The 24,370-nt window shown below is 48.4% G+C and overlaps 1 protein-coding gene across 9 annotated transcripts; it reads right to left on the bottom strand.

Annotated features, from left to right (window-relative positions):
* Nucleotides 1-18,908: 18,908 nt before the first annotated feature.
* LOC136461586 (chitin elicitor receptor kinase 1-like) lies at nt 18,909-23,444 on the bottom strand. Of its 9 annotated transcripts, none has more exons than XR_010760381.1 (8): nt 22,658-23,444; nt 22,347-22,409; nt 21,779-21,892; nt 21,475-21,531; nt 21,058-21,375; nt 20,446-20,574; nt 19,758-20,283; nt 18,909-19,229 (listed from the first exon to the last, which is right to left on the bottom strand). XR_010760381.1 is itself a non-coding variant. In XM_066460871.1 (8 exons), the coding sequence occupies exons 4-8, from the start codon at nt 21,487-21,489 to the stop codon at nt 19,008-19,010; spliced, it is 459 nt and encodes a 152-aa protein (XP_066316968.1). In that variant the 5' UTR covers nt 21,490-21,531; nt 21,779-21,968; nt 22,347-22,409; nt 22,658-23,444; the 3' UTR covers nt 18,909-19,007. The 9 variants fall into 9 exon arrangements, 2 of the variants coding, with proteins under 2 accessions (XP_066316968.1, XP_066316967.1); XR_010760382.1 differs by having other exon boundaries at nt 18,909-19,232; nt 19,788-20,283; XR_010760383.1 differs by having other exon boundaries at nt 19,788-20,283.
* Nucleotides 23,445-24,370: the final 926 nt, after the last annotated feature.

Below are 24,370 nucleotides of genomic sequence, written 5' to 3'. Positions count from 1 at the left end.
GCCTTTCTTCTTGGTCTATGGGGCCGAGGCCATCCTCTCCACTGACTTGGAATATGGTTCCCTAAGGCTACAGGCCTATAACGAACAACGCAACCGCACCACCCGAGAGGACGCCCTCGACCAACTGGAGGAAGCCCGAGACGTCGCGCTGCTGCACTCGGCTAAATATCAGCAAACCCTATGGCGCTATTAGGCCCGGCGCATCCGAAGACGAGACTTGAAGGTAGGCGACCTAGTGTTGAGGCTGGCACAGAGCAACAAGGGTCGCCACAAGCTAACCCCGCCATGGGAAGGACCGTACATCATCGTCCAAGTGCTGAAGCCCGGAACCTACAAGCTAGCCAACGAGAAGGGTGAAATCTTCACCAACGCTTGGAATATAGAATAGCTACGTCGCTTTTACCCTTAAAATCCCAAGCATTGTATATATTGTTTCTCGGAATACAATTGAAAAGCGTTCTTTAGTTGTTCTAATTTTTTGAGAACCCCCCCCCCCCCCGAGCCTATCGTTGGTCTCGACAACACGATGACACTGTAAGGGAGACTTAGCTCTGCCTCCGCAGAACCGAATCTCCCTTGGGGACTAGATGGGGGATTCCCCCTAAGTCCCACGCACCATTTTTTAGTCATTTTTCAAAAAAATTCCTACGCCAAACCCTCTAGCACGCTCTGACGAATCGATTGTGAAAACCCCAAGGACCAAAAGCCCGTCTCAGGGCCAGAAGGCTGGTAGAGTTGCGAGATGGCCTAAGCCTCTGGGCTACAGCGCTCCCTCACCATCTTTCGCCCAGGGGATGGCTTAGGCTCCAAGGAGGTTTTTTGCAAAGAAATCAGATCAGAGACAACAAGAGGGCAGATGCTCGAAAATACAAGACAAACGATTAAAGAAACACGAGTACTTTAAAAGAAAGGCCTCGACGACCACAAGCGTTACGATACAAAGTTAATTCCTACTCTATTTACATGGCCACTTGAGCCTAGGTCAAGGCTCAGGACCTCCAGCATCGGCAAACGGTGGGGGAGGGACCACCTCCTCTTCAAACAACATTGCCAGCGCCGTGCTAGGGCCTTCCGCCGCCTCCAACAGCTTCATCACCACCTCATCGGCCTCATCGTCATCATCAGGCAAGACGTAGCCATCGCTGATGGCTTGGAGGTCAACACCGACGTAGTGCGAGGCGATGACGGCCTATGCACCCTTGACGCCCATATGCAGCGCCCTCGGAACTGCTCACGCACTTGACCGCTCAGCGCAATCAGACGGCTCCCAAGGGAGCTGCCTGATTGAACCCCCTCGACCACCAGGGCCTCGTAGACGGCATGGGCGGCACCCTTCAGCGCGTCGTGCTCCCTGATCTCGGTCTCGAGCACCGTCTGCACCACGACGGAAGCCTCGGAGGCCCGGGTGACCTCCGCCTTCGACTCTGCACCATAGGAAACGGAATGGGGTTGAGCGAGAGGAAAAACAAGCCAAATAAGGATGGAAGCCTACGGAACTCACCCTTGGCCTTCTGCTCCCAGCGTCGGGCCTCAACCCGAAAGTCCTCGGCTTTCTCCTTCCAGCGCAGGGCTTTGGCCCGGGAAACAATGGCCTCCTCCTTCAGGCGCTGGGCCTCAACCCAAGAAGCCTTGAGCACCCTGGAAGCTTCACTCCCTAGCTCTGCGTCACAACAAGGAGTTAGGGAGCAAACATAAGAAAAAGCGAATAAAACAAGGGGAATAGGACTCACCCTTAGCCTTTCCCCTCCACACCACAGCCTCGGTTCATGAGGCCTCGGCCGCCGTAAAGGCCTCATCCAAGGTGCCTTTCATCAACTGGTGCGTGCTCTGCTCTGCCTCTAGCTGTCCAGCAAGGACCTTGCCCGAGGCCGTGGCCTCTCCAGCTCGGGATTTGAAGGCGTCCCACTCACCGGCCACCTAGGTCAGCTCCTCCTCCAACTCCTTGACCCGCGCCACTAGAGGGGCAACCTACTCCTAGGCCATGACCGCCTCGACCTTTGCATTGGCACAACAAAGCCGGAGGTCCTCCACCTCTGCGCTCCACGCCGATAGGAGCTCGTTGACGCTGGCAAGAAGGCCTTTCTGCCACTAAAGCTGGTCCCAGACATCCCTCTCCCACTAGAGAAAGACCGACTTCCCAAAGGACCGAGTCTCGAGCTCCTGGGGGAAACAGAACAGGAGTCAATCCCTACAAAGAAAACTCAGAAAAAGACCACCGCATGAGAAAAGAAAGCACGAACCTAGGTGACTCTGGGCAAATCGTTGGCCACCACGGACAGCGCCGTCCGTAGTGACCGCTCTGCCAGCTAGTGGTACTGCTCGAACATGTCCCAGCAACTGCCCTCGGCCGCGTCCTTGAGGGCAAATAGAGGCTCCGCCCTAGGGTCATCCTGGCTCTGCCACAGGACACGCGGGTGATCCCACCCGCAGGGCTCGGGTCGTACTCGCGTGAGGGCCGAGCTTCCCTCGCCTGGGGTTGGAACCGGCTGTTCCACGACACCGGCTACCTCGGCGCCGGCCATCTCCTGTGCCCAGGAAGTATCGTCGGAGGAGATCGGAAGAACTTCCACCTCCTAGGCGCTCTCCCGCAACGACGGCAGGCCTTGAACCAAGGGTGCCGCTGAGGCCTCCGTGACCCTCGTCTCCACTTCCTGGGCCGACAGCCTCACCGCAATCACGTCAGCCTCGGTGGTCCCAGGGGCTCTGGCCTCCACCATCGTGGCCTCGGTGGTCTCGGGGGCTCCGGCCTCCGCCATTGTGGCCTCGGTGGTCCCAGGGGCTCCGGCCCCCACCACCATGGCCTCGGCGGTCACAGGGGCTCCGGCGCCCACCGCAGCGACCTCGATGGTCCTGGGCACCGCAGCCTCTGTCGCCCCGGCCTATGAAACCACGGGGACCTCGATCCTAGCGGCCTCTGTAGGCAAGGGAACCTCGGCCCCATCCGACCCACGGGCCTTGCCATCATGGGGCGGAGGCGCTCCCTCCCCCACCTATGTTGGGGCCGCCCTGGTAGCCCCTCCTTGGGTGGCCGGCTCCTTTGGGTCGGCCCTCACCGACGCCGCGCCACGTTGTAGGGCGGCTTGCACCTCCGCCACCTAGTGGGCGGTGGAGCTGAGGTTAACCTTATGCGCTTTTAGGGGTGCCAAGGTAGGCACCTCCGTAGGCTGCTTTCGGCTAAGGACAAAGTGTTTACAAGGTCAGCACAAGACAAAAGAACGGACGAAAAGCACTACGACTCCACCAAAAATACACCTACCTCGAGCAGGGCGGCAACTGCTTCGCCACGGCGACCCTTGTTTGTGCAGGTGGTGGCGGCGGTAGAGGCACAGCCTCCGTGTCCATCAGCGCCGGTTGGTCCTCGACGGACCCCGATGCCCCCTCGGTCCTTTACGAGGGTAGTTGCATCGCCCCCGCCGCCACCTACTCCACCGCTGCCGCTGAGCCCACCGGGCTGATGGCACGCTTGCCCAACGCCCGCTCCCCGGGCGTGTTGGTCTCGGCCCCGAGGTGGGCAACCGTCGACCCCGGGGTAGCTCCTCCTCCTCCTCCTGGGAGCACCGGGCTGCTTGCCAACGCCTCGGGCACCGCCTCCCCTACATCAGGGAGATGGTCCAGGGGACCCCGCCCCATCTCGCCCTCATCATCCCCGTCCGAGGCATCCATCGATATCGACGGCGATGGGGACTCCTCCAACGGGAGGCCATCCTTCCTTTGCTGGAGGCAGCGCTTGTCCAGTTCCTCGCGCGCGAGGATCTTCTTCGTGCGCTTTGCCGCCTTAGCGTCCTTCCACTTTTTCTACGCCTCGACGTGCGCCCGGTTGATCGCCCGCCACCTTGCGTCCTTAAGAATGGGTGGCGGAGAGGCGTGCACGTCCCTCATCCCCTGCAAGAACGGCGAACGCGCATAAGGGAACGAGAAGTATGGAGAAACGGAGAAGGCTCAGGGGCTGCAGCAGCGCGCGACTTACCAGCGAGAGGAACCCCCATGATAGGCGCATCGCGATGGGGGTCAGGTTGCCGCCCCTTAGCTTCGCCTCCACCGTCTCCCCCACCCGGCGAAGAATTTCCTCATCGGAAAGGGTGGAGGAGGACATCTGGATGCCCTCATTTGTCTCACCCGGCCTCATCTTGAACAGGCGCCGCCGCCAAGCCATCAGTGACAGCACCCTTCGGCGGTGGAAGGCAGCCACGACCATGGCCACAGTAAGGCCACGGCTCCATAGCCTCTCCAGCTCCTCTAGAAGCGGCTACAGCTTAGGCCGATCCTCCCTTGGGACGCCATACTTCCACCTCTCCGAGCAGCTCCCCACAATCTACCCAGTGTAGGGGGGAAGCCCTCCATCGTTGTTGCAAAGATAGAACCAGCTCGTGTACCATCGATGATTGGATGACGCAAGCTGGGCCGGGATGTAGAGGTGCTGGCGGTCTTGACGCACTTGGAGAGTGCAGCCATCGGCCCTCACCGCCTTCCTCATGCCCGACATGCCTGTCGGCTTAGTGGTATGCCCCGCCCAGAAGAGATGGAGCCACAACTCCCAATGGGGAGCAATCCCCAAGTACCCCTCGCAGACAGCGATGAAGATGGCCGCCTGCGCGATGGAGTTGGGGTTGAAGTTGTGGAGCTCCACGCCATAATAGTGCGGGAGCGCCCGCATGAACCGGTCCACCAGAACGCCGAGGCCACGCTCGTGAAAGGAGACGAAACTCATGACGTAACTGTCATGAGGCCTCAGCTCCGTCTCACCCAACGGAGTGATCCACTCTGGCCTACTGGGGTCCGTCACCGGACGAAGGAGTCCACCGTCGACAAGCGACTGAAGCATCTCCACAGTGATGTTAGATGGATCCCAAGGGTCCACCTCGATGACAACAATGTCACCGACCATGAGTGCGGTGGAGGGTTCGAATGCGGCAGTGAGTCTCTCTCTCTCTAGCTCGCCCTTCTCCCTTCTTCTTCCCGATGCCCGCTGCTCTAGCAACGGCTCGATGGGGGCAGAACTAACACAGGCAAGGTAAGGTGGGGAGGGGCGAGGCTTGTTGCATATTTATGCAGGGCAAAGGTGAAATGGACGGGCGATGAAATCGGAGAAGTTTCCCCCGGATCCGGCGCGGTTAACCCCGATCCGATTTTACCGCCCACGTGTCCACCTTTTCCTCATTAAATGCGGGAACAGTTACGTCCCATCTGCTGACACCACGTCGCACCCGACCACTACGGCAGTAGGCGTTGTTCCATCTCCTAGAAAACCACCTCAAAAGGCGCGCCAGCCATTGCCGAGCCTATGGGGAAGATATTCCCCCCGCCCTATCCCTTCCAGATGAAGGAACCGGGCGCCGAGCCTATTACGGTCTAGGGGTTCGAAGGCTAGGCCCCTAAGGGTTTCGATAGCCACCCCAGGGCAACAGAGTTAGGGACAACCATGGGTGAGCCCACTCAGGGCTGAGGCCCAAGCAAGCGAAACGCTTGGGATGCCCTAAGTCATGTCCAGGATCGGCAGGGAGGTCTCTGAATGGGATCCCACCGTAGGAAGGCACCGAGCCACCGAGGCCCAGCGAACGGCCTTGGCACCCACTAGAGAAACCCTCCGGTACTCTTGGAGTGCATCCCTGGACCACTAGCCACCCCTAGCGAATGGTGCACGGGCCTCCACTCGGACTTACCCAATAACAGCTCACCGGAAGTGCATCGCTCGTGCCCACCGAGGGTAGCCTGGCACATTCCACCCCTCCTTCCGAGCGAAAATAAAGCGTGAGGGTCATACAAAAAGCCAGGGGAGCCCCTGACAAACCTCTTGCTCCATGCAGAGGCTAGGGGGCTCTTCCTGCAACCTTACTGAGACCTAGCGACCCCGGCTCGCACTCAAGGGGGCTCGGCAAAACAACCCCTCCTTCCGAGCAAAAAGGAAGCACGAGGGTCGTACAAAAAGCCAGGGGAGCTCCTGACGGCCCTCTCGCTCTGTGCAGAGGCTAGAGAGCCCTTCCTGTAGATATGCCGAGACCCCACGACCCAGGCTCGCACCCAAAGGGGCCTCGGCAAACAAACCCTCACGCGCGAGGGGCGTACAAAAAGCCAGGGGAACTCCCGATGGCCCTCTCGCTCCATGTAGAGGCTAAGGGGCTCTTCCTACAACCTTGCTGAGACCCAGCGGCCCAGGCTCGCACCCGAATGGGCTCGGCAAACAACCCCTCCGTCCGAACGAAAAGGATATGTGAGGGCCAAACAAAAAATCTAGGGGGACCCCTGACCGCCCTCTTGCTCCGGGCGGAGGCTCGGGGGCTCCTCCCACGTCCAAGACAAAGACAAACGACCTAAGCCCGTGCTAGAAGTTTCATTACAAACACGATAAAGAGCACCGAGCCCGTTACGGTCTAGGGGTTCGAAGGCTAGGCCCCCTAAGGTTTCGACAGCCGCCCTAGGGCAACAGAGTCAGGGACGACTATGGGGTGAGCCCACGTATGGCCAAGGCCCGAGCAAACGATCGCTCGGGGCGTCCCAAGTCATGTCCGAGACCGGTAGGGAGGTCTTCGAATGGGATCCCACCGTAGGGTGGCACCGAGCCACCAGGGCCCAGCGAATGGCCTCGGCACCCACTAGAGAAACCTCCGGTACTCTTGGAGCGCATCTCTAGACCACTAGCCATCCCCTAGCGAATGGGGCACGGGCCTCCACTCGAACTTACCCAATAACAGCTCACCGGAAGTGCCACCGCTCGTGCCCACCAAGGGTAGCCTAGCACATTCCACCCCTCCTTCTGAGCAAAAAGGAAGCATGAGAGTCGTACAAAAAGTTAGGGGCACCCCTGATCGCCCTCTTGCTTCGTACAGAGGCTCGGGGGCTCTCCCTGCGACCTTGCCGAAACCTCGCTACCCAAACACGCACTTGTAGGCTTGGCAAATACGATAAAAACTCCTCACTCAAACACGAAAAAAGCCCCTGAAGGAGTAAAATCCACTCCTCTAGGGCCTCGGGGGCTACACCCGGCGGGTGCGCTCGTGCGCACCCACCGAAACCTCAAGAAGCGAAACACAATCCCTACAGGAGCAGCTGCAAGCCAAGTCTCGACAAACCCTTAGGGAGAGTGCACGCACTCCCCCTAAGGCTCAGGGGCTACTGTCGGGTACCATAAAATGGGGTACCCTGAGCATCCACCAAAAGAGTCACTTAAATCCCGTCAACGACAAAGCCAGAAGGTAAGCCATGGGTTCACCACTAGCCCCGTCCAAACCCACCGGCTCTTCGCCTCGCTTGAGGCCTCACACGGGAGGTCTCGACACCCTGACAAAATCTCCACCTCGTGCGAGGCCTCGCGCGAGAGGCCTCGGCAAGGATCCCAATCTCCATCTTGCCCAAGGCCCCATGCGTACAGCCTCGAATGAGACAGCTATTCTCCGTATCGCCCGAGGCTGGCTTGTTAATAACCCGTCGCTCCCGCCTTGACCAGTCTTCCCAATAGCATGTCACATCCTATTAATGTGTCAACCACTCCCGCGATCTCAGCCAGACGATGGCTCAACACCACGGAGTGGTCGATGGGACAAGGAGTCGCATCAACACCATACCAGCTAAGACAAGGCATGGTGGGGATTACTAGCCACTGTGTTCTGGCGCTATACCCACGATCAGCGCCGGCGCTACGCTGTGCCCCGTAACACCCGCCCCGAAGACAACGCGGCATGGGAAGTCTGGCCTGGGTCATCATCACCTCCGAACCAGCGTACCAGACTGACCGCTCCCTCTGATCCTCGGCACCCTACATCAGGGCCTCTGCCATCTCGAGATTCATGTCTGCCGAGACCCCCACCATGGTTCGCCCTCGGCACCAAACCGAGCCTCGGCCTCACGCGTAGTCAACCCACAGTGACCCGCACACAGACCACCGTGCCCGCTTCGAGGTAGCCCTAGAGCTCCCATGACGCACAGGATCGAATGTGACCAGCACGTTGCCCTAGCGCTTCAAGGACGAACCACTCCGATGACCACGCCGCCACAGCAATAGGCTACAGGGCTCGGACACGCCGCCTCCGTTCGCATGACACCGTATAGTTAGCATGTGTACTACCCTGGTCCTCCCTTCAACTATAAAAGGAAAGGACTTAGGCCATTTCTGAGGGAGGACACAGGCGCCCACCAAAGGAACACCCTATAACACACACATCCCTGCTGCCTGAGAGCAACATCTCAAGCAGTCCGTATCACTCCACGTCGAGACCTAGGACTAGCTCCCTCTCTCACCCAGCTTGTAACCCCCTACTACAAGCACTTTGGTGCAAGGAATACAAGATTGATTTCTTGGACTGGATGTAGGGCACCGATTGCTCGAACCAGTATAAACCTTATGTCTCTTTGCATCACCATCCGGAATCAGGAACGCGCAGTACAAATTTACTAGTTGGTCGAGGATCCCCCGGTCCGAAACACCGACACATCATTTTGTGAACACTTCTCATTTGTGTCATCCATTGAACCGAAGAAGATAGATGAAGGATTGAAGGATGTTGATTAGGTGAATGCTATGCATGAAGAATTGAATAACTTCATAAAAAATCAAGTATGGAAATTAGTAGAGAGACCAAAGGGACATAATGTGATTGGAACCAAATGGGTCTTTAGAAACAAGCAAGATCAAGATGGGATAGTTGTAAGGAACAAAGCAAGATTGGTAGCACAAGGCTATACACAAGTTGAAGGTCTTGACTTTGGAGAAATATATGCCCCGGTTGCTAGATTGGAAGCAATTAGAATCTTACTAGCCTATGCTTGTGCCCATAGCATCAAGCTCTATCAAATGGATGTTAAGAGTGCATTTCTCAATGGCTACATCAATGAAGAAGTATATGTTGAGCAACCTCTCGGTTTTGAAGATGACAAGAAGCCCAACCATGTGTACAAGTTGAAGAAGGCATTGTATGGCTTGAAGCAAGCACCTAGAGCATGGTATGAGAGATTGAGGGATTTCCTACTCTCTAAAGGGTTCACAATGGGCAAAGTTGACACCACTTTTTTCATCAAGAAGATTGGAAAAGATCTATTTGTATTGCAAATCTATGTAAATGATATTATATTTGGATCAACCAATCAAGACTTTTGTGATGAGTTTGGAAAGATGATGGCTAATGAGTTTGAAATGTCCATGATTGGAGAGTTAAGCTACTTCCTTGGTCTTCAAATCAAGCAATTGAAGAATGGTACATTTGTGAATCAAGGCAAGTATATCAAGGACATGATCAAGAAATTTGGCATGATTGATAGCAAAGTCATTAGCACACCAATGAGAACCAATGGCAACTTGGATAGTGATGCAAGTGGAAATATGGTGGATCAAAACTTGTATCGGTCTATGATTGGAAGCCTACTCTATATGACCGCATCAAGGTCGGATGTCATATTTAGTGTATGCATGTGTGCAAGATTTTAAGCCTCACTAAGAGAAAGTCATTTGAAGGCTACAAAGAGAATATTGAGGTACTTGAAGCATACACCAAATGTTGATTTGTGATATCCCAAAGGAGCAAAGTTTGAGCTAGTTGGTTACTCTGACTCGGATTATGCGGGATGCAAAGTTAAAAGGAAGAGCACCTCGGACACATGTCAATTGTTGGGAAGGTCACTTGTTTCATGGTCATCAAAGAAGTAAAATAGTGTTGCATTATCAACCGCCAAAGCCGAATGCATATCCGTTGGTAGTTGTTGTGCACAAGTACGTTGGATGAAGGCCACTTTGAGTGACTTTGGAATTAAGTTCAAGAAAGTACCATTGCTATGTGACAATGAGAGTGCAATCAAGTTAACCAACAATCTGGTTCAACATGCAAGAACAAAGCACATTGATGTCCGCCATCATTTCATAAGAGATCACCAACAAAAAGGGAACATTTGCATTGAGAGTGTAGGCACCGAAGATCAACTTGCCGATATATTCACCAAGCCATTGGATGAGAAAAGGTTTTGCAAGCTAAGGAATGAGTTGAACATATTGGATTTCTCAAATATGTGTTGATGCACTCCCCACTCATATGACATGCCTCTCCTTCGAGCAATTCAAGGTAAAAGTTGATTGGCATGACATACATCTTTGCTAAGGACATGATTAGTGCATCTAGTCACATTTTCAATTTTATTAGGACCTTTCAAGTGGTTCTATTTTATTAGGCTCATTCATGAAAATTAAATTATTTTGATGTCTATATGGTATCACTATTGCTTCTATACTTGACTTGATCTAGTGATGGCATATGACATGTTTATGGGCTTGTAAACCTAGTGTTTAATCTAGAAAATGAGCTCTAAGTATTTAACTCAACATGGTATAAGATAACCCTTATTTGGAGGTGTGAAGAAGCTTGTCCTTGGATCAAACCGAGTTAAATATCTTTGGCAAATAATCTAGACTAGACCAAATTTGGGAAAATGATCCTCACCCCATTGATTGACATTGATAATCTTGACCCTACAAATAATACTATCTATATTTAGAACCTTTGTGGTCATTGATGACAAAGGGGGAGAGAAACAAAGATAGTAGTAAAAAATAATGAAAAAGGGGAGAAATATCATAAAGGGAGAAAAACATAAAGATATCTTGATATATGACAAAGGGGGAGAGATATGACAAAGGAAAGGGATCAACTAAAATTTTGAGCACACAAGTAGGGGGAGCAAGCTCATTAACTTGTATGGTGCATTTGAATGTGCATTTCATATGTTTGCTTGCATGGCATAAGTTCTAAATTTAAAATATCCATGTTTGTGTGATGTATGTTAATTGTTAGATTGAATGATGAAATGAAATCACTAGATAACTTTCATTTCCAAGTGTTTCCAAGTGGTATTTAGCTAACCATGGTGCTAAGGATGGTATATTGGTGCACTCCGATTGGTATCACGCTTCAAAGGTCCATCTTTTATACCTTAGCATTATTTGGTAGACATTGACTCCTATATTTCCTATCTAAGCATATGTACAAGCTACAATCCAAACTCTTAGCACATATGTAGGGGGAGCAATTGCTACCATTTAGGGTTCATGAAACTTGTCCATATCCTTTTACAAATGGTAAATATGCTTGGGCAAGTAACATGGATTCAATTGAATTTTAATTCATATCTTTGTGTAAGGGTTGTCATCAATTACCAAAAGGGGGAGATTGAAAGCTCTAGTTTGGTTTTGGTGAATTATCACCGGACGCGTCCGGTCGGGCAAGGGTACTTACTGTACTCGACCGGACGCTGAGGCTCAGCGTCCGGTCAGTTTCTAACAGACATATCTGATCGGCCTTGGAGGCTCACTGGACTCAACTGGACTCAGTGGTTGTGTGTCCGATCATTTCGTGCTGAGCGTTCGGTCATCGTGTCAGAGAGCCATTGGAGGCAATGGTTGGACACGTGGCTGTCTAGTAGCTACTTGTAACATCCTAATGGGCCAAAGTGGGCCCAATCCAATTTTCAGCATGGGCGGTGTCACTGTAGCAGAGGAATGACGGTCACTGCAGCACCAAGGAGCCGGGCTACTGTTCATCGGTCACTGTTCACTAGAAAATGAGCTGGCCAATTTCGCTGGTACTATTCATGGGTTACTGTGCAACCATGTTTAGTACCATACTAGAAACTGAGGAATCGCCGGATCGACTTAAATACCAGGGCCAGGGACACGTAGTAACCTTCAGTTAACCATTTTTGAATGAAGCGAGGACGAAAGTTCAAACGGGTTGCTACGCGGGTGGAACCACTCCTAGGAAGAGTGGGCCTGGGCCATGTATGTCGGGACTGGACGTTACACTACTGGACACGTCCGGTATAGCGACCGAACGCGTCCAGTATTCACGTCTAGTGCTACGTCCGGTCAGTTGGACTGTAGCGTCTGGTCAGCCCGCATTATGCCTAGTGAAGGGGTATAACGGCTCTATTTCATGGGGGCTTCTATTTAAGCCCCATGGCCAGCTATGGCTCACATCTTTGGCCATTTTCATTGACATAGCAACCTTGTGAGCTTAGCCAAAGCCCTCCCACTCATCTACATCATTGATTCATCATCATAGTGAGATTGGGATAGATCCAAGTGCATTGCTTGAGTGATTGCATCTAGAGGCACTTGGTGTTCGTGTTTCGCTGCGGATTTTGCTTGTTACTCTTGGTGGTTGCTGCCACCTAGATGGCTTGGAGCAGCGAGGATCATTGAGCGGAGGGTGGTGATTGTCTCCGGCTCCGATCATGGTGATTGTGAGGGGTTCTTGACCTTTCCCCGGTGGAGAGCCAAAAAGTACTCTAGTGGATTGCTTGTGGCTTGTGTGATCCTCATCTTGTGCTGGTTGTGCGGCACCCTATTGAGGGTTTGGCGTGTGAAGCCAATTAGCGCGTGAACATCCAAGTGAGTGAATCGCCACAACGAGAACTAGCTTACCGGCAAGCAAGTGAACCTCGGTAAAAACCATTGTGTTCATCATTGATTTCGAGGTGATTGGTCTTCATTGTTATTCATCGTTATGATTGATTGGTTCATTCATCTTCACGGTGGTATAATATTTTTGATTACTCTCTTTACATTATCGCAAACTAGTTGACAAGCTCTTTAGTGTAACTAGTTTTGAGAGCTTGCTTGGTTGGTTGGTGTGGCTCTTTAGTTAGCCTTTGAGAGCACACTAACATAGGGTAGTGTCATACCTCTTGTGTGAATCGACACTATCTAAACTAGAATTATGGTAGGTGGCTTGCATTTTGAGTAGGCTAGCGCAACACTTGCTTCGCCTCATAATTGTCTGACTATTTTTGTTAAGTGTTGTTGTAGAAATTTTATTAAGCTATTCACCCCCCTCTTCTAGCCATTAGGACCTTTCAAAGGCCCAAATATCGAAAAGGGTATGATCCCATTTTGTAACCAAATAGATATGAGTATTGCTCCTCAAATTCTTTTGCTTGGCCAAAGCAAAATAATTCACTTTTATGGAAGTTGATTTTCAAACCTGATAATTGTTCAAAAGTACCAAGCAAAAGTTTCAATTTTTTTGTCTATTCAATATCATGGTCGAAAAATAGAACCGTGTCATCTGCATATTGCAAGATAGACAAGCCATTTTCCACTAGGTGTGTAACAACCCCTTTTATTTGGCCTTCCTCCTTGGCTCTAGATAAAATGATAGCTAGCATATCTACAACAATATTGAAAAGGATCAGTGACAGAGGATCACCTTGTCTAAGACCTTTCTTGGTCTGGAAATATGAGCCCATTTGGTCATTAACTTTAATGCCCACATTCCCACCTTGAACAAAAACTTTGACCCAATCACACCACACCGGATGAAACCCCTTCATTCTTAGTGCTTGTTGTAAGAAATTCCAATTCACCTTATCATATGCCTTTTCAAAATCAATCTTAAAGTTAATTCCATTTTGTTTCCTTTTTATGTAACTCGTGTAAGGTTTCATGTAAAATAACTGCACCCTCCATTATATTTCTCCTAGGTAGGAATGCTGTTTGGGATGGTTTAATTATGCGTTGAGCTATCTTTACAATTTAGTTAGTAGCCACTTTAGTAAAAATCTTGAAGCTAACATTTAACAAACAGATAGGTCTATATTGTTGTATTTGTTTAGCTTCTTTAGACTTTGGTATTAAAATGACCGTTCTGAAGTTTAGGCTATGTGGAGGCAATTCTCCCTTATGGAAATCTGTGAACAAATACATCAAATCATCCTTAATTACATTCCAGAATACCTGATAAAACTCTGGAGGAAAGCCATCAGGACCTGGAGCCTTATTATGGTTCATTTGGAAAATTGCACCTCTAATCTCCTCCTCCGTAAACCCAGCAACCAAGAGATCATTTTCCCTAGTTGTAACTTGAGGGATGTCATCACAGTATGACTGATCCATCACCAAATTGTTATGATCAGATAGCTCGAATAATTTTTTATAGTAAATGGTGATATATTTTTTAAGCTCAGCATCACCGTGAATTAAACATTCCTCCCGCTCCAGCGTAAATATCCTAGTTTTCCTGTGTTTCCCATTTGCTACTAAGTGAAAGTATTTTGTATTGGCATCCCCTTCTAATAAATTCTTTACTTTAGCACGTTGGTACCATTTTATTTCTTCCTCTCGTAGAAGTTCAGACAAATTTGAGCGTGTTTGAAAGATTGAAACGGATAAATTTGACAGCAGGAGTCCTTTTCGGAACCGGAATCCAGATGGTACTTCTCCGCTAGCATGTGAAGTCTAGGGCCTAGCTACACGCTTAAGCCCTTATTTAGATCCAGCGTGTAAAGTTTTGGGATGTCACATCGGATATTACATGAGGATGTCGTATGGGCTGTTCGGATACTAATAAAAAAATTAAATTACAGAATCCATCATTAAAATACGAGACGAATTTGTTAAACCTCCTTAATCCATCATTAGTGCATATATTACTGTAGCACTTTATTGTCAAATTATGAACTAATTAGGCTTAAAAGATTCGTCTAGCAAATTAGTCGTAAACTATGCAATTAATTATTTTTTAAGTATATATTTAATACTCCATACATGTGGTAAATATTCGATATGACAGGGCATAAAGTTTTGGGATAGGAACTAAAAACAAGGGCTAATATTATTACGGCAAATTACTCGCGGTTACCTGATGATCGATCCATCAATCGTCGTCCTGCTCCATCTGGCCCTAGACCTGCCTTGTCGTCGAATGATCAATCAAATTGGCGCCCGTACTCGCATCGCATCACCCACCTGCTGACAAAATAAAAAGACGACGTGCGCGTCAGTTGTCAGGTCAATCATGGGTCACGTCCGTCCCATCCCTCCTAGCTCGTCCGTCCGTCCTCTTCATCATGGGTCACGCAACATGCATGGCGAGTCCGGCCGTCCTGGAAATTGGAAAAACAAATTGAAGTACGTACAGTACCAATGCCCATGCATGTGAGCGGCTGAACGCCGAGCGAGCACGAGCAGCGAGGGATCGGACGGAGAAGTGTACCGTCGCTGATCCGCTGGCAGGGACGGACGGACGGATGCATGGGGTGCGTGCGTTACTGTAAACCCCAGCTGCATGCATGGTAGCCTGCCTGCAGCTAGGGGACTAGGGGAGGCAGCAGAGGAGTGCAGCTGGCCTGGCCTGGACCCTAGAGCCGGCCGGCCGGCCAACGTGCCTGCCATGGCATTGGCATTGATCGTCGTCTGACCGAGCTTGGGCAGCAGCATACAGATACAGCAGCCTCACGGTCACGGTCACGGTCACGGTCTACGGGTGCTAGCTTTCTTTTCGGCAATGATTAGGCTCTGATTTGATGGGTGCGGAAGTCGAGAGCAGCAGGCACTCGATCGATACCCTCTGCCCGGCTGAGCCCGGCTGTGCTCTGACTCTGCGCTGCTCACACAGTCCTACAGGCTACGACTCCACCGTCTCATGCTCCTTCCGTCCCATAACAGACGACGGAATACGCAGGTTAAACTTTTTCGACAGGTTTATAGAAAAAATACGTGTAACATTTATATTTTTAAATAAATTTATTATAAAAATATATTTAACGATATATGTAATAATACTAATTATATATTATAATTATTAATTTTTTTATATATAATTGATCAAAGTTTAAAAAAATAACTTTTTGGAAAACAAGAATGACTTTTATTTTGGGACAACCAGTAGTACTCTGTGAGCACAGTAATGTTGGTGGAGTTGGACTAGCTCGCTCGCTGGCGCCTTCTTGAGCACTTTGCCCTCCGATCGGCATTTCTTTCATCTCATCGGGTTTATCAGTTAGAATCTACAGTATTTTTCTCTCACAACAAAACAGCTTCAGTCGGCTTATCAGCCAGCTTTAATACCAACCGAACATGCCCCATCGTGGTCAGTGCTGCCAACTCCCGCCGACTTTTGCCTTGAATGTTTCGATGCTCGTTGAAGCACTAGGCTCCATGAGGGTTCAGGGAGCAGAGGAATACCTACACTCCTCGCTCAAGATTTGAATCCTTGGTGGATGATCTCAATCAAGGTCCTTGTCCTTCGAAATTACATTTGATTGTCCCATGAAAACTTGTTGGAGTCAAACAATGGGTGATTACAAGTTCGAGAAAGGGCCAGTAGTTCGAAAGTAGCAAGTTAATTGGGCCGATGAATTCTCTACAACTGCGTACCGGGCGAAGAAGGATGATGATGATAAATTTGTGACTTGTGAGGCTTTTGTACGGAGGTCACGAGGCTAAGAGAGATGGAAAGGGAAGGTCATGTGTTTCGTTAGGGGAAAATAGTCTTAAAATATGCATAATTCTTTAACTTAACCTATACTAAAAATAAAAAAACAAGCATACCTACAATTGTCAGGGTCACAAGGACCTAGGTAAGGCCGCAAGTGGAGCGAACGATTTCGGCACCGCTTAGGCCCCAAAAATGAACTGAGGGACACTAGGGAAATGTTTGTCGTGCCAAATAGCTGGCCACCTGCAATGCAAACACCAGCTTAAGAACATACGTCATGCTAGAAGTGGGGCGTGACAACCTATGGAATCGATCCAAACAAACCCCCTAGTTTTAAAGGGGGCTTGACATCCATGTGAGATTATGAGCTATGCAATGGATATTATCAATAGGGAGGTAGAAGGTCGACAGTGGGATTGTTGAAAATGGATAGTGAACGAGAATGACTTATAAGGTGGGGGCTCTGGTGAACCTAGGTCGAATTGTCGCACACTCTAACTATATCGATGGTGGGGAGTACAAAAGTAATAGATTTGATGTCATGGCAGAGACAGATAGGATGGGAGGATCTATCTATTGTGGTGTCATGGTAGAGGTCGACATGGTGTCAGGGTGAGAGTATCTATTATCCATATTTGGCGAATAAAAAGAGGTCCCTATGTTCATCGCCGAGACCTACAAGTTACCAGGTTAATTGAATAAAAACAAAAATCAAGTAACCCTATACATGTTGATAAGTTATCCACCAATATCATTAAAAAACCAAAAAATAAACTATACTTATCCACTGTGTCATTGTGAAAGAAATAAATTCAACTACCTTATTGCACTTTAAGTCTTTAAATGCATTTAAGAATCCAGTTGCAAATCAAATGATCTTTTATGTAAAATATACTGTCATGACGTTGAAGTGAAAAAAACAAGATGTTTAAGAGTAAAGTAAAATTAAAGTACAAATACCATACAATTCAAGGTGTTTAAGAGGAACGCATAGTAGATGAGAAAGGCGATGTAGATAAAACTATATATCATGATGCTGAAGTGGAAAAACAAGTGTGGGCTCATGAGTTTAAAAAAACAAATATTATGATGATGAAGTGGAAAAGGATCTTATTAGATGAAAAATTGGATTGAATTTTGCGGTTCTTTTTTCTGCAATACCTTGACGTGACATGAGCGTGAAAGAGGTTCAAGAATATGTTTTCTTTTTATAAGGGCTAAAAACGAATCACTTTTTTTTTTTGACTTTTTGGCCCCATAGTGTAAGGTGGATCCCAAAAGATGGGAAAGATCCCCCTCCAAGTTATACATACGACTTTCATCGAATATGGCTTTCCAAATAATTCTATAGGGATCTATGAGATCGATTATGGAATTCTATTTGGCCAGTTTAAATTGAGTATCTGTTTCCCTCCTTTTTCCGATAGGACCGAAAATCACTATATTTTCAACGGTTGATGGGTTAGGCGGATGTAGAAAGAAAAACTGTGACAGTAATTAACCCATGAGGCTGCCGACATCAACTAGATACAATCAGTATGTGATAAAATACAAACGGTTGGTAGAACAGAACCTTGGATTTGTACCTCAAGGTCACATAGTTAGGACCTACACATAGTCAATGCGACAAAATACGATGTAACCTGCGGTGTTCATAGTGTAAGTACAACATAGCTAGCGACACAATGTGCTGATGAATCTAATATATGAAACAAAATACCACCCATGTGTGGATGCACAGGAGAACGTGGGCCGGTGTACACAACTTGGATCCCATAGATCATGGTTGTGGTGTCAGCCAAGTATCTCCACGCAAGACTTAGCTTAGCGATGCCCAAAACCACTAGTAACTTGGAACACTAAGGCCATGTTTAGTTTCCACCGAACTCCTGAAAAATGCACTATGCAAAAAGAAGATTTTCCGTCACATCAAACTTACGGTACATACATGGAGTACTAAATGTAGACGAAATCAAAAACTAATTGCACAGTTTGGTTGTACTTTACGAGTTGAATCTTTTGAGCCTAATTAGTCAATGTTTGGACAACAATTCACAAATACAAACGAAACACTACAGTAACGCATTAATTATTTGACCACTCCCAAATCCTAGAACTAAACGTGCTCTAATAGTAAGTTTGAAACCATTCTCAAGTACAGAACCCTCTGACTTGAGCGCAGCTGGCTTTATGTAGTCCGTACGTAGTCGCTCTGCATGCTCGCGTCAGTTTTATCATCAGTGCCCGTGCTAACGCTGCGGATGCATTTCAGGAATACTCATGAAAACACCCAAATAACGACATTTTTTTTCATAGTTTAAGTTCACACGATTGTATATCACCACGTATATAATCTAGAAAACACTCTTGTATATCACCAGCAAGTCCAGGTCATGAAATTATAAGCCCATGCTAACGCTATAGGCCACATTAAGTCCAAAGTTATATTTACCCGTGCTAAAGCTACAACATGTACAAAAAGACAATATGTTTCTTAAAAATGAAGTGAACAGTGAGATTGACCTATTCACCTATTCCATATATAGAACAAAGAAGAATGGAAACAAACGTAATTAGCAGACCCTTACTGAAAAACAGAGTACTTTTAGTGGAACTGTGCATTTGAAGGGGATAAACGAAGTATCCATCTCATCTATGGTGGGGAGATAAAGCTCTAATGAAATAAATCTCAGAGCCAAACCAAAATTAAATCAAAGCAATTCAAACATCTGTAAACAGCTACTAATTATGAGGATTCCAGGTACAGACCAACAAAGGAAAGGGAAAGGCATTCTCTGTGCTTGCAATTTGGTGTCATCAAAATGGGCACATGACTGTCTGTGTCATCAAAATGGGCACATGACTGTCGATTATTAAATTAGCCTGTTCATGGTAACAATGAAACGAGATGGAGAAGCCCATCGTGCCTATTGTGTCAAAGCAAAATGACAGCATCAAAGTCCTTAGCCGCGGCAGGCCTATCGCCTCTCTTCCCCATCCGGGTTTGGAGACGGCCGCTCCGCCGCCGCTGCCTGTGACCTGCTGATGCATTTAAATCACCAAAAAAAATTCTAAGCTGGACATGAAAGGAAAGCTCCAATGCATTCTTTCAATAACAATGACAAAGGACAAAATCTTTGCTAAACTTCACCTCTGTAGTTTTTTTCTCCACTGCATTATCTTATCAAAATAAAATAAAATATGGGTTCACCTTTTTAATGTTTGCTTGCCCATGCTATGGCGCCACGTTAAGTCAAAAGGTAACTTATGAAACCTATGCAGACTATCTCAGAAATTAAAATTTTGCGTTGTTGCAGCATGTGGAACTTTAGTTCATTACAAATTTATGATAGTGACTCAACAAAGTATTTATATTGATGAAGTGTAAAAGGGGAGGCACCAAGGCAAGTCAAAATGCATATAAACCAAAATTAATATTTGTATTGAAATCCACTTCATGTTTCCTAGACATGTCAATTGTATCCACACTCAATACTAAACAATTAAGATACAGAGACAAATTAGTTCCAAATTGGCCTTATCTCTGAAAAATCTAAGATCACCAACCAGATTCGAGTGATGGATGTGTGTCAAAACCTTCAGTTCAGCAAGGAATTCTTGAGATGACTTTGTGTTATGACCCGATCTACTGCGTAATGCGTAGGAGTGGGAGGTGCTCGGGCGAGGCTTGAAGGCCCGACGGCGAGATGGCGGCGCCGTGCTCGGCGCCGGTGTTTAGAGTTCGTGGACGGAGGGTGAGAGCGCTAGGGCGCCAGGAGGCTAGAGAGATAACTCTAATCTCTGGCTGATCTCATTTTCTCGCAATCGTTCAATACATAAGGACTCCAATTCAAAAGCTACCAAGTACTAACGAACTGCATGCTAAAGTTTAGGATCTCAAACAAACTCCTAATGACTCGACTGACTGACTGAACCACCATGGTGACCGCGCTCTGCGCGTTCGCGCACGCACATCGCGCCTTTCCTCGTTTCGCCGGCTCCCTGGCTCACGCTTTAGCCACGTGCACGCTTCCTCCTCTGATACTTGTTGCCCACCATAACACTTTGTATCCATTTTCTTTATGGCAGCTTTCTGGACACACGAAAGAGAGGGAAAATTATCAATCACAAGCATACCCCAGATGTACTGCCTCCGTTTATTTCATAGACATTAGTTGCCTATTGAACTGTGAAGTGCATGTGCACCAACTACATTGCCTATCCATGTTATACACTGAGAAAAGGTTGAGCTCACCTCGCCTATAAGCCCAGCATAAACAGAGCCAAACCCCCCTTGCCCAATTTTATGCTCCATACTAAAGTTGTTTGTAACATCATAAAGTTCTTCATATGAGAACTCTATGGATCCGTCAACCTTGTGCATCTGTAAAAAACAGTAAAGCATTCCAACATAATTAAATTGATACTATATGATAAAATTGTTAAAAAAGAAACTATATAATCCCTTACAAAAAGAGACCAGTCAGTTAAGTGAAAACAACCATAAAAGCCACAACTGAATGTTGAGTTGGTCCTCAGCCGTCAGTTAAGTGAAAAAACCATAAAAGCCATACAGTAAACCTATAATACCAACGAAATGGTATATTTAAGGACTACGATTTTTGCGTAACCTAAGATTAGCCATTTCATTGTAAAGTCACAATTGCGATCAAACTAAACTGGACTACCGAGAACACAGTGACATGATTATGCTACTCTAAGCTGTTCGCAAATTACCTAGCTACACTACCAAATTGAAATTCAAGCAGGAATCCAATTGCAGATACTGCAAAGGAATCGATTATACAAACCCTTTCGTAATTCATAATTTCACACGATGAAACCAAATTGGGAATCATACCCTTACCTTTCACTGGGATGAACACGATCCCCTTCAAGACAAATTTCTCTAACTCCAAAACCAGATAAATTTGTAAGGGAGCTCCAAACAGAAAGGCTTAAATATCTCTAACAGCAACATGATACGCAGCACCTATAAAAAGCTTAAATGTTGCGAGCTGTCGGATAGTATTTGTAAAACATAGCAAATGAGAGGACTTTGAAGAACAACAGAAATAAATCACCTAGTAGGCCTTTGAGTGCAACAAAGAAATAAATCACCTAGTAGGCCTTTGAGTGCATTAAAACATAGGCAAGTATCCTTCACCCGTATAGGCCCATTCATCTATATGAAGAACAGGATACGGATTTTAACCAGACCAGAAAGCTCATTGGATGTATATCTCACTATGTGAGCAATTAGAATTTAGAAACATGGAAGTACCTGAGATGCAGCCATTCGTGCTTTCTCTTTGGATATCCTCTAGCTCCCCTTGCAGTTCTGGAAATGACAAACTCAAATTTAACAGACAATATGTACAAAAAGATCTTAAGCTTTCATTTAATAAAAAAATGATAGCAACAAATAAAGTAATATGTAGTAAGACATAGCACATCATCAAAAGTTAATTTGTAATTAATTTAGAGTGAGCAGAGTTGTACCAAGAGCAAGCTGATGTTTGGGAGCCTAGCAATGTCAGGAAAGCTCAACTAACAAGCCTCCCGAAGAAATAGCACTTTGCATTTACCTTTTTCATGTACAGCTCAACGATATTGCAGGTCAGTGTGTGGTTCGTAGTTGTCGAAGAAGGTTCCCTTCAGGGTCCTCTCGTTCTGGAAGTTCAATGTGTTCCAAGAATGTCCTGAAGACATCATACGCACAAGAGAAACAAAACTCAAACACTGAAGTTCACTTCGAATAATTCAAGTTTGTGTAACCTGCAGACACATCAAATGTTTTTTTCCCATTAAAAAAGATAGATTAGCAGTTTGTCTAAACTGCAAGCTAGCGGCAACAGTAGATGGAACCATTGGTGGTTGGGGATCAGTAAAGGAGAATAAGAGACTGCTAATTGGAGAATGATTGAACCACTGGCCAAATGCTGACCACAAAGCATGAACTGTATATTCAAGTATCACTGCGAGGAACAAAATACAGGATGCACAGAGGAGGCATCAAGGAGGGCACTCGACAGGCAACTGGAAGAGCTGCATCCTGCATCTAGATGCAGTACTATTTGCACCGTGCACATGAAGATCATTGACCACACAACATTCACATTCAAGTTAGTAAACAAAACTGGAGGGCAAACTCACTTGCCCATGATGATTTTTGAGCCGCTTATCCTCCATCCTGCAATTCCCATCACTTGAGTGCACCTGGGAACAAAGAAAAATCAAGGATAGTCAAGCTGAAGCCCAAAAAAGTGGTGGTATTGAAAAGGATAGAACAAACAGGTCAAGCATGTTGACAGCACCAAGTAATCAGATGTAAAAAATTTGCTTCTCAACATTTTAAGCTAATAACAAAATATCAAACTCTGAATGCAGATGGCTTGATGTAAAGGCTTAGCCAAAAATAAATTCAAAGAGCATCACCGAATTTAAATATACGGCACAAATCCTACCTGTCTGCTCCTTTGCAAAAAAAGAAGAATTTGACCATCTTCCGTAGCGCACCATCCATCCCTCGTGGGTGCACGGCGGGCATGGAGAGCTCGGCGCCAGCCACCGCCTTGGACAGCTCTTCCAGGAGATGGCGGCGACTGACTTGGGGAGCTCGCCGCTCTTGGTCGCACTTGCCGCCGCGGCCTCCCGCCTCGACGCGTCCTCGCCTAGCGGCGACGCGCCTCACCAGCCTTGCCGTGTCCCCGCCCTGTGATGCCTCTGCCGCGGCCTCGCCTTGCCCGACGGCTGTCCACGCGGCCTCGACGGCTCCCCTGCGCTTGCTCCTCCAGCAGCAGGGAGGGGGTGGCGGTGTGAACTGCCGGGGGAGTCGAGGAGTCGTGAACGGCGCTCCGTGCGGCCAGTCAGGGAGCCCGTGCCTGATGGCGCCGCCGCCGGGCGGACCGGAACAGGAGAGGGAGGCGCGGCCGGTGGGGGAGCCTGCGCCGGTGGCGTCCGCCGCCTGCCGAAACCCTAGCCGTCCTCCGGACTGGGAGAAGGAGATGGAGGCGCTCGCCTCCCCTGCTTGCTCGCGCCCTGGTCATGCAGGCGGTGGACGGGCTGCCGGCGGCCGGTGCCCTGGATTTGTTCCCTGGCGCCTGGAGTGTTGTCTGTGTGGCTGAGGAGAGGAGTCGCGCAAGACCTATCCTGCGGGAGAGAGGGCGTCGCGGAGAGGGAGAGGGAGAGGGAGGAGAGTCGCGCGTGGGGTGCGCGGGGGACGGGACGAGGGATGAGTGAGAAGGTTTGGTCCAGCCAATCCGGTCCGTTTGATTCGAGTGAGTGAGGTTAAAAAGAGGTCACGGTGAATCTCATCCATTCGTTTCGGGCTTTGGGTGTTTTTTTTGCACGTAGGAGATTTCGTGACTGCGGTGGACAGTTGCTTTAGAAAAGTTCACAATCAGTGCATTATTAGTGGTAAAGATGCTCATCAGCCCATCCCCATCTGCCCATCCATGCATGAAAAAGTTGTAAACGTACGTAGTACTCCGTTACACGAGGAGCGCAGGCCAGGCGGGTGAAATTTTTGTATTTTGGTCTCTTTTGAAAATATTTTTACAAAAAGACCTACGCCAAAACATTTGCTGAAAATAGACCATTTTTAGGCGTCTTAGGACATGACGCCGAGGTATGAGGGTCGGCGTCGACTGACACAACGCCGAGGTCTTGCCACGTCACGAACGACCCCGGTCGACGGCGACACGGTGGCGCATGGGGCCCACTACGTCGGCGTCGTGTCAGCCAACGCCACAGGCCCAACCTCGGCGCGGTGGGACTACACGCCGAGCTATTGGCGCGCGGTCCAGGCGGCCCAACAACGCTTCGTGGCCCAATAGCTCGGCGTGCGATCAGATGACGCCGAGACGCTAACCTCGACGCAGCCCGACTCAACGCCAAGGTTCGGAGAAGCATGCATGCAGCTCGATCGGTTTCATTCCACTAGTGATGGACACATAGGTCATGGCGCCGACCACTAATAAATTTAGAGGTCGGTCGGCGCCATGACCTATGACGCCGAGACGTTACCTCGGCTTGCCGCAATCTCGCAATAGGCTAGGCAGCGGGCATGCACTACCTCCGGTCTCTGCCGCTCTGAATTGTCTCCCGGCACCCGCAGACGAACATGCCATGTCTCCATCACTAGTGGAATGAAACCGATCGAGCTGCATACATGCTTC

Source organism: Miscanthus floridulus, chromosome 6 (genome assembly GCF_019320115.1).
Source record: "Miscanthus floridulus cultivar M001 chromosome 6, ASM1932011v1, whole genome shotgun sequence".
NCBI classification, from domain to species: Eukaryota; Viridiplantae; Streptophyta; class Magnoliopsida; order Poales; family Poaceae; genus Miscanthus; species Miscanthus floridulus.
This window is presented reverse-complemented; position numbering and strand designations above follow the sequence as displayed.

Bases quoted from the DNA above. Each gene is read 5' to 3' on its own strand.
- LOC136461586 (XM_066460871.1), bottom strand. The intron at 20,284-20,445 runs GTGAGCTCAACC...TCGTGTGTCCAG, and splicing joins ATGCTGGGCTTATAGGCGAG to AAAGCTGCCATAAAGAAAAT. The intron at 19,824-20,259 runs ACAAAGTGTTAT...TCGGGTCATAAC, and splicing joins CTGCCATAAAGAAAATGGAT to ACAAAGTCATCTCAAGAATT.